This window comes from Durio zibethinus, chromosome 14, assembly GCF_047325235.1.
Source record: "Durio zibethinus cultivar Kanyao isolate XHJ-2024 chromosome 14, ASM4732523v1, whole genome shotgun sequence".
NCBI lineage: Eukaryota > Viridiplantae > Streptophyta > Magnoliopsida > Malvales > Malvaceae > Durio > Durio zibethinus.
Genome location: NC_143175.1, coordinates 8,764,095 through 8,774,394, shown reverse-complemented (window position 1 = coordinate 8,774,394; position 10,300 = coordinate 8,764,095). Strand labels below are relative to the sequence as shown.

The 10,300-nt window shown below is 26.3% G+C and overlaps 1 protein-coding gene across 1 annotated transcript; it reads right to left on the bottom strand.

The window, feature by feature from the left end:
* Nucleotides 1–2,771: 2,771 nt before the first annotated feature.
* Nucleotides 2,772–6,485, bottom strand: LOC111295139 (nascent polypeptide-associated complex subunit beta-like). Its single transcript, XM_022888517.2, has 6 exons — nucleotides 6,337–6,485; nucleotides 5,540–5,607; nucleotides 3,563–3,711; nucleotides 3,423–3,479; nucleotides 3,188–3,226; nucleotides 2,772–3,092 (listed from the first exon to the last, which is right to left on the bottom strand). Exons 2-6 carry the CDS (start codon nucleotides 5,605–5,607, stop codon nucleotides 2,917–2,919), a joined length of 489 nt encoding a protein of 162 aa, XP_022744252.1. The 5' UTR covers nucleotides 6,337–6,485; the 3' UTR covers nucleotides 2,772–2,916.
* Between the last annotated feature and the right edge of the window lie 3,815 nt (nucleotides 6,486–10,300).

Here is a 10,300-nt window from a genome sequence, read left to right as displayed (position 1 = left end):
TAAACTATGAATTGTTAACTAATATATTTCTAGCTCTAATGTAGCTAGCTTCAAATAATAATACGTGAAAAAAGAAAACAACCCACAAGTACTACCTTAGCTAATATATTTATAATTTAAACACTACATTAGAAATTTTTTAAATTCAAGTACGATATTGAACATTTCACTATAGTTTAAGAGTTATTCATAACATTAACTCTTATAGTATTTATGCTTATATTATGTGATATATTAATGATTTTACTTCCTATAATTTATTTTATGTTATTTTTTGAAATTATTTATTTTATGTTATTTAATTATGCTATTAATGTTATAAGTGTATACTTGCATCATGTTTAATGATTATTAGGCCATTCAAGATTGTTAATCCACTTGTATCTATTTAGATGTATGTATGACTAGTTAAACATCCATTTGTTCATAAATTGTATATTTGTATTAAAATCAAGATAATATAATATAATACAAATCTATATGTGGAGTAAAGGATGACTTATCCCAAATAGGATAAAAGCTTTAATACTTCCTAAACTTGTATCCAAATTTTTAATCTAATTTTTTTTAATAAAAATAAGACTTGAGACCTTGAAATCAATTTTAATTTTTGATTTATAAATTAATAAAGTGATGACTCCTATGCTCGAACATACGTACAAGAAAAAAACGCAAAGGCAGTGGTGAGCAGTGGTTTGGGGTTTTGGTTAAAGAAAGTGTATGCTGATAGAGAAAGGAAAATGGGAGGAAAATGATTGAGGATTTTTCAAGTAAGGTTTATATATCATGCATTTAAATAGTATCATTTAAGGTAAAGAAGAAAAATCAAAATAGCATAAGATGTAGAAATAGTTTGCTACCACAATCCAATCGATAAGCTAACCAAAACTTGTATTTGCACAAGAATAGCTTTCATAGTCCATTTTCTTTGGGATAAGCCCGTTTGGGGTCAAGTACTATCTTTTTTATGGATTATTATCTTAAGCATTATCAGTGAAATGTAAAAACTTCACAAGCAAATTTTTTTATTCATCATGTGTGTCTTTAAAGAAAATAAACGTGTTTTTCGTTTCATCACTTATAATCACCAAAGCTCTAAGCTTCTCTACATAACTTTCATCTTTGATCTCTCTTGTTTATTTCGTTGGGTTATGTTACATCTTTCCCAAAGTTAAGGAGACATTAACGTCAAAGTTGAAAAAAAAAAAGACATTTATTTTCTTTAAAAAGACACGTAATAAATAAAACAGTCCGCTTGTAAAATTTTAGATTTCATGAACATTGTATAAGATAATAATTTGTGGGCTAATTATTATATTATTATTACAAGATTTTAGATTTGAGAAGTTGACCGAAAATAATATTTGAGTTAAAAAAATGGTTAAATTATGATGAATGAAAAATAATAAATACAATAGCTATTTGATAAAGATTTTCTAAAAGGAATTTGTAAAAAAAATAATGTTGAAAGTATCAATTCTTTTCTAAAAATTTTTTATGTAGAAATGGTTATGAGATCCTACCAAAAGTATTGAGAAATCTCAAAAATTATTTTTAGAAAGAAGATTTTTTTAAAATAATTAATTAAGGATTACATTTTCTAAAAAAAAATTAATTGGAACATACAGAGAACAAAATTATGAAAATTCATTTGCATCATATTGATTTTACTTGTATCATATCCATCACATTTAATCATGCAAGAAAACGATAACTAATTTAATGATGAAATTTTTAAAAAGTCGTAAGAATATATTTTTTGAAAATTTTTAAGCAAAAAGATTTTTCTTGATTTTGCTAATAGTATTTGAAAATTTAGAAAATTTTCTAATAGCAATAGTTTTCTTTTATTTCTAAAAAGAGACCTTAGGTTAAATTAAAAAAGAATAAAAATGTGAAACTCAATGAAAAAGAAAGAAAGAAAACTCTAAAACATTGAAATGAAAAAAGAATAAAATAATTTTAATTAATGGTTTTTTTGGATAAAACATTCAATGAATTTGACGACAAATTCTCTTAAAAAAAAGTAATATTTTCAATACTTTTAAAATAAAAAGGTAATTTTAAATTATTACAAAAAAATCAAAATAACTTAAGAAAAATCTCCTATATTTAAATAAATAAGGTAGAAAAATTGATTATAAATAAAAAATTTTAAAAAAAATAAAATGAAAGGCCATCTTATCAAAGCCCATTGACAATAACACGTGATTAATGATACAATTCTTCCAACACATTCTCTATTCTTAATCATACCATTGCATTAAGCTTTATTTTTCATAAATAAAAATCTTATCATTTTAAATAAATCTTAAATTAAATTTAAAATTTTATTAGTAAAAAATAAATTTTATTAAGTGAGCAATAAATAAAAAAAATGATAACAAGTCCATTATAATAAATCACCGAGGTCCATTGGATTCTGAATACTTGAATTCCAAACCATTCGGATTTTTAGACCTGTGCATTATGAAAACTAGGATAAAAAAACTGTTATTTATCTATGTTAAAAGTTTGTTATTTAAAAAATATAAATAACAGTAAAAGTAAAAAATAATTTACTTAATTTCCACACCGAGTCAAATAAAGGAGTATCAATTTTTTTCTTACACAAGTGTTTTTTGTAATTCTATTGGATTTATTAACAACTGATATCATATAATTTCATTCTGGCATATTTGATTAACTAAACATATTGAACGTTTAAAGAACCTTGGTATTGATAAAAAGATTCTGTCAGCAAAATATCCGGAGTTCTTAAAAAAGAAGACTTGTTGTGAACCAAAACACTATACTAATACTATCAAGTGTCACAGTGAGGGTATCAACCAGATCAAGAGTAAATTGTAAGCCAAAAAAAAAAAAAAGTAATTCATCAGAATCATAAAACAGCAGAAAACTAAATCACTAAAAACTCTATTTAGCAGCATGACCTTCTTCTGCTGCAGCTTCGAAGGTCTCACCAGCTACGAGTTCTGGTACATCATCATCATCATCCTCTTCTTGAGTGTTGGTTGCACCAGCACCAGCAGCAGGTGCCTGCTTCTGGAATTGCTCTGCCAACTTCCTCAAGTTATCCAAATTATCTGGCCCTAAAAATTTTACAAGGGTCAAAAGTTGATATCCATTTGAAATTAAACAATCACAAAAAAAAAAAAGGAAACCAAATAGAGCCAGGAGCACATACCTAATTGGTTGATGATTCCAGGAAGAATATCCTGCAATTCTGGAATCGGGGAATAAAGTACATGTCAAAATATGACGCATAACTAAGCTTAAAATGTAAGGAAAAACATATAATTGCTGAGGAAAAACCGTTAGTCTTTGAAGCCTTTAGGGATAATGGTAGAGAATTGTCAAAGAGTAAATAGTAAATAACATTTGATAAACTTTCAGACGCTCTAAAGTTAAGAGAGGTATACTCTTTGTCTGAGGGGAACCACTAACAACCCAGGTGTTGGCAGCAAGAGCAGCTTGAACTGAAATATAGACCATCACACATTAGTTTATCTTGCGAAACATTTCAATAGATTACACGGTCCATGTCAATTAAGCAATCTACCTTTTGGGTTACTAAACTGGACAACAACATCATCCTTGAATATGTTGACTTCCTCAATTGCAGGAATAGCATTTACTCCTATTCTCTTGAGGGTGCTCTGCAGCCTTTTGTCATCAGTGGTAGTTGTCTTGTGGACAGCCTTCTTCTTTCTATTAACAGAGGTTAAAATAACAAGATAATGATCAAAATTCAGCCAGCCACTTTTTAGATGGCTTACAATCAGGGCAGATCCTGAAAATTGGTACTTGTCATATTAAATAAATAATCTTTGTTTTTGTTTTATTCACGTTTACCCCAATAAATTTGCACAAAAAAAAAAGATCTTTTAATGCAAATATCACCCACTAGTTTAAACTTTTAAGGAGTGATCGACTAATGAAATTCCCAAAATTTTCTTTTAAAGATCAAAACATTTTTTTTCTTCCAATTTAGTGGGAAAATTAAAATTGAAGTAAATTTAAAATATTATTATACTATACCAAAACATTTCAAGATTTCAATGGGGGCAATGGCACTTCAGATTGAAAGTTAAAAATGACCAAGAAATTGAAGTTACAAATGACAAAGAGGATAGATGAAAATAATATCATAAAACCTTGCACTTGACATGTTCGCTAACCAAACATTGCACGGTAAGGAAAAAAGTTGATTCAAGAGTCCCTCCTAAATAATTGAAAGAAAAAAAAACTTATCCCCACATTTTCGAAGATAACCGACTTGAATTCCAAAACCTAAATACATTAGAACAAGACACAAAACCCCTTCTTGTTTGAAAATGTTATTTTACCCCCCTTTACTGTTATTTTGGGTAGTCAAATCGTTACTCTCCTAACACCCATTGCCCATTCAGCTTAAATTTTAGCAACTGCAGATTTGTCAACTTAAATTTTGCCAACCTCATCACTTTTAATTTTTTGCTTTCCCTTTTCTATATTATATTTTTCTCTTTCTTTGGATGGATTTTCACTTTTTACTCTCTTTACCTTTCTCACTTCTCCCACTTCCCTCCACTCACAATGGACGCAGCATCTTTCTTTTTCTTTTCCACTACCATCTCAATCTCTGTTGCCCATCTCATATCTAAAACACGGAAGATTTCCCCTACCCAATTCTCAACTTTGTTTTTCCTCTCTCTTATATATGTATATTAAAAAAAACATAGTTTTAATTCTTTCTTTTCTTCACAGCAAAAAGAATTCTTATATTGTTCTATCACTATCAAAAGGGTTTTATTTTCTCTTCAAAAAGGTAGAATGTAAGGACAAATGTAAATATATAAAAAGGATCGCTCATTACAAGCTTAGAGAAACTATGGGTTCAATTGCAATGCAATTAGTCCCAAGCCTCAACTCATCATGATAACCAGTACCGAGTGCATTCATGCTGGATAAATCCTTATTCTTTTCGTTTATCTATTGATCTTTATAGTTGCATTTTTTTATCTCTTTGATTTGTTAATTTTTGGTCAATACATGCTATACACCTAAATCTTTGTTTGATTCATGCATAGATACTAGAGATTCATCAAATTTGTTCTCTGTTTGATTCTTTTAGGATAAGTAATTCTCTCCCAAATATATATATATATATATATATATATATATATATATATATATAAAGGCAATGAAGAAGGAAATTTTGAAGCTCAGAAATTTGCTCTCATTCTACCTCAACTCCTTTTATTACTCAGTTTCTATCCTTGAATTGATTTTTTTTTTTTTTTGAGAAAAAAAAAAATTTAGATTAATTTTGGACGTTAAGATGATGCCATGAGGGCAACTTTTGATGGCAAATTTTAAACATGGGTCCAAGGACAGTAACAGTTTCACAAAGACAACAGTCAAGGGATGTAAAACAACATTTTCAAATAGGAGGGGGTTTGTTTGTGTGCTTTACTAATCTATAGGGGGGTTTAGGAATTCACCCCATAAAACTTCATATAGCTAGCCTTAGGGAAATTTCAAACCATGAATATACCTTCTCATGCTACCCTTTCCGCCAGTACGGACAGCACCGGCCATCTTCATGAGCCTCTCCACATTCATCTGCACAAAGGAGTAAAAAGCAAGTCCGCAAACAAGAATCAAAACACAGAAAGACTTGAAGAAACAAACCTAACAGAAGTAAAAAAGGAAATAAATAAAACACACTAAAGATGAAGCATAAGAAACAATCCATCCAACAAAAAAACCTCTGACAACAGCAAAACTGTAAAATTCTGACACAGCAATCTATCATCCATGCACTGACAAGACATAATAGCCATGGAAGGCTCAAAAAAAAAATCAAATAACCATAATTGTTCATAGCCACTAATATTGCAGAAATTAAAGTAAAATAAAAAAAAGAAATTACAATAAGCAAACGAACTCCTCATCAAACCACCCTTCTCAGCCCTAACAGAATAACGAAGGTTGAGACCAAAATAAAAGGAAAGAACAGGCAAAGGTGAAAAACACTAAAATCTAAGTTAAGCTTGAAATCTGAAGAATGATAAATTCAGGCTGCTGGAAGAATACATGTAAACATGAAATCTTCATCAAGCACTGAGCTAAACTTCAAAGCTATAAAAATTTTTACTTAAAAATTTCCCAAAAATATGACTAAACCAAACAATCCAAGTTACCAGATCTAAAGACAAAGGGGCTAAGTGGGATGCAAAATCACGAGAAAAAGAAACAGCAAATCCAAGTAAGAGTTGGAAAAAGAAATGACAGAAACGGAAGAAAGTAACAACTTAATCAAATAAACAGAGAACTAAGCATTGAACCCACCTTAATAAGTATGAATATGAATGGCGCGACTGCAATAAAAGGATGAAACAATGAACAATGAAAAATGAGGTTATTTTGGAAGCCAGGCGGAGAACGAGCTGCAGTGTTTATGCCTTTAGGGCTTTTATCTCCTCCCTTGATTTTCAGATTTTTGATCCAACGGTATCAGGCGCCGAAACGACGAAATTCAATCCAAACAGCCAGAGATACATACAATGCGGTGGGGTCGTTTGAGGCCCTTGCACGTGGGCTGTCTGATTTTATTATTTATCGTCCCAAAAAAAGTTATTTAGGTTAAATACAATATATAAAAGAATATATAAATGTTAGAATGTGTTTTGACTTATCTTTTCGTGTTCATTGGATTTTTTTTGAATTTTTATATAAGAAAATTTTAAAATATCAAATAAATAATATTAAATTTAATATATTAAAATCTCAAATAAAAAATTTTAATCAAGTATATATATATTTTTAAAATCATAAATATTTAATATCCCAAAATTTTAAACATCAAATAAATAAGTAAATAAATAAATATAAAATTATAGTAAATTATTATAATTAACTTGGTTAATAATATAATTTAATAAATATATTTTATTTTTGAATTAAATTATGAAAGAATAAAATTATCATGAAAGAGAATACATTTGGAATTGATTAAAAATTAAATAAATGAAAAAAAAAGAAAAAAATTATAACTATATTAAGGATTTTGTCTTATAGTACCTTGAAACTATTTTAATGAAATTTAATTCTCTTAATTCCTTGGTTTTATTTATTCATGACTACTTACAATAAAATTCTATCGTTTCTATTTGGTTATTTATGACTTCAATTTAAAAATCAATGAAATTCTAGGCACTTTAAAAAAAAAAAATTTTAATTCGAGAGATTTGATGAGAGGTTTGAGATGAAAAAATGATAAAATTTTGAAGTGAAAAAGACGTCGACGAGTAACAGCTAAAAGTTACATATGGTGGTCAATGGTTGCAGACAATGACCTCGTGTCAGAATTAAGGTTGTAACGAACTGAATTGAGTCGAATAGTGAAAAATTTAAGTTTAAATTCGACTCATAATTCAAGATTCGATATTTGATTTGAACTCGATCAAATTTTATTTTTTAAGTTTGAACTCAATTCGTGATCGAATTTGAGTTACTCGAGCTCGTTCGATTAAGTTTGATTAATATGTAAAAATAAGCTCGATTCGTATACTCGATAAAGTTCGATTATTCATGCTCGAACTCAGACTCGAACTCGGACTCAAAATATTTTATTAATTAAAATAATAAAAATATATTTAAATATAAAAATTCGATTAGACTCGCGAGCTACTTGAGTCAGATATAAAAATACTCAAATTCGGCTCGATCGATAAATCGAATTACTCGAACTCGAGCTTGACTCGACAATAATCGAATCGAATTTAAGTTTTTTTTTAATCGAACCCGAATAACTTATAAATACTAATGTATCATTTACACTTTTAATCAAAATCTAAATTTTAAAGATGGACGATTGGACGTTTAAATCTTTTAGTAAGTAACGACCCTTTTTATTCCATCAATGATTCAACAAGTTATGACCAAATAACTTAGTTTACATTAAATATTCATTTTAAAACTTTAATTATTATGTCATTTATTCACTATTATAAATAGAAGGCTCAACCTTAAATATTTCAATGACTTCTTTATGGTTTTTAGGTTTTCTAGCATTTAGCATATTATTTTGGTTTTTTTTTTTTTTTTTTTTTTTAATTTGTGTTTGTCACATTTTTAAAGATTGTAATTCCCATTGAATGAAAAATGTTAAAATGTGAGGCTTTGCACCATTGCCTTTTACATGATTTAAAAGGTATTATTTATGAGTTTTTGTTAATATTTTCATATCTCCCATCTATGATTAGAGAAGAGAAAGAAAAAAGAGATTGAGAATTTGAGAGATTATTCAAGAATTGTATTGAATGATGCCCATACAATCATCGTTCCTCCTTTTAAAACATCTATAATAAATTGCGACGTTGTAGCAACCCTGACATCATTTTTAACCAATCCCATAACTAATCTTGACATTAACTAAATTAACTATTATTTAAATTAATACTATATTTTTGGACTGGACCCACTCATAAAGCCGCGATGATATGCTGGCCCACCTCCTTTGAAGTTTCTAGCCTATATCATTGAGTATGACCGTCAATAAATTATTTTGATTTGATAATTTTAATTTAATCATTAATTTTAATAATTTTTATTATTAAAAATATTGATATAATTATTGATTTGATGATATAAGCATAGAGTTGTTAATATGACAAATTGGATGAATAAAATCAATTATTAAATTATATAAAGTTGAAATTTAATCATTATGCTCACGTAAATTTTGAAATCTAATTTTTTTATATAAAAATATTTAAATTTTTTAATAGTTTTTTTGTTTTAAGAAATATTAAATTTTTTAATATTTTAATTTTTTTAATTTAATTTTTTGAAAGTTTTTGTATTTTTTCAAAATTTAACAATTTTATTTAAACAAAATATTTAAATTTATTATTTTTAAGTTTTGGAATTTTTATAAATTTTTTTGTATTTTTTAATTTTAATGTTTTTAGAAAATTTTAAAAATATTTTATGTTTTTAAAAAAAGTATAAATTTTTAAAAAATTACATATTTTTTTATCTTATTCAAGTGAAGAATAAATCAAAATTAGAAACTTTTCATGTTTCGTTATTTGTCTATTTTACCTAAAGTTTTTGCTCTTTCATTTCAAATATACCTAATAGAATAAATTTTAGAGACCCATGTCTTCTTTATAGTTTTATTTACTTATTTTTTCATTTAAATGTTAAAAAATATAGAAAATTTCTAAAAAACATAAAAGGCAAAAGGATAAAAAAAGTTCTTAAACAAAAAATTTAATAATCATTTAAACTCTTAATATATTATTGCAATTAATTAAACCCTAGATCTTCTATTTTAAATTAGTTAAACCCTTATATATATATTTTCACCAAATTAAATCATCAATTGGATAAAAAAAATTTCATTTTGCTTCTAACAAGGGCTCAAATGGTGAAATAAATATTTTGGGTGAATTGATTACAAAAAATTATTTAAAAAATTAAAATATTGAAAAAGTAAAATTAATATTTAAAAAAACATTAAAAAATTTTTAAAAAATTTAAAATATTTCTTCACATTAGAGGGATTAAATTTTAAACTTCATGCGAGTATATAAACTAAATTTAAATTTTTGTATGAGTATATGAATAATTTATATAATATAATAATTGATTTAAGCTATCTAAATTACCACATTGATAAAGTCAACGTTATATCATAAAGTCAATAGCCCCATTAGCATTTTTAAAAGTAAAAGATTAATGTAGTTAATGATTAGATTAAGATTATCAAATTAAAAAATATAAAATTTAAATTTATATTAATTATAGTCTATGGATTAAATTTTAAATTTTTACAAAGTATAGAGATTTTTTACATAATTTGACAAAAAAAATACAAACTAGACATGAAGAGGTCTATACCAGGGATAAAACTTAAATTTTTTTAGGTCAAATTTATGAAGTGTTTTTTTTTCTTTTAATTTAAACTGATAAATAAATAAAATTTAATATGAAAATAAATAATATCTAAAAAAATTATTAAAAATGTCATTTATAATTTAAATTTGATAAATATTTATTAAACTATAGAAATTTTGTCAAAATTTTTATTAAAAAAATTTATTTAAAAAATTTATCAAAATTTATTAATTTTTTTTCAAATTATATGTACCTAATCTGTGTAACAAAAAATTTTTAATATATTGATTTTGATTTTTAATTTTGATTTATTTATTTAATAAAAAACGTCGAGTAAATTTTGTTTAAGTTTTTCCTCGTACCAGTGCATGCAAAAGGAGGGAGAGAGAGGATCGGACAAGTTTGCTTT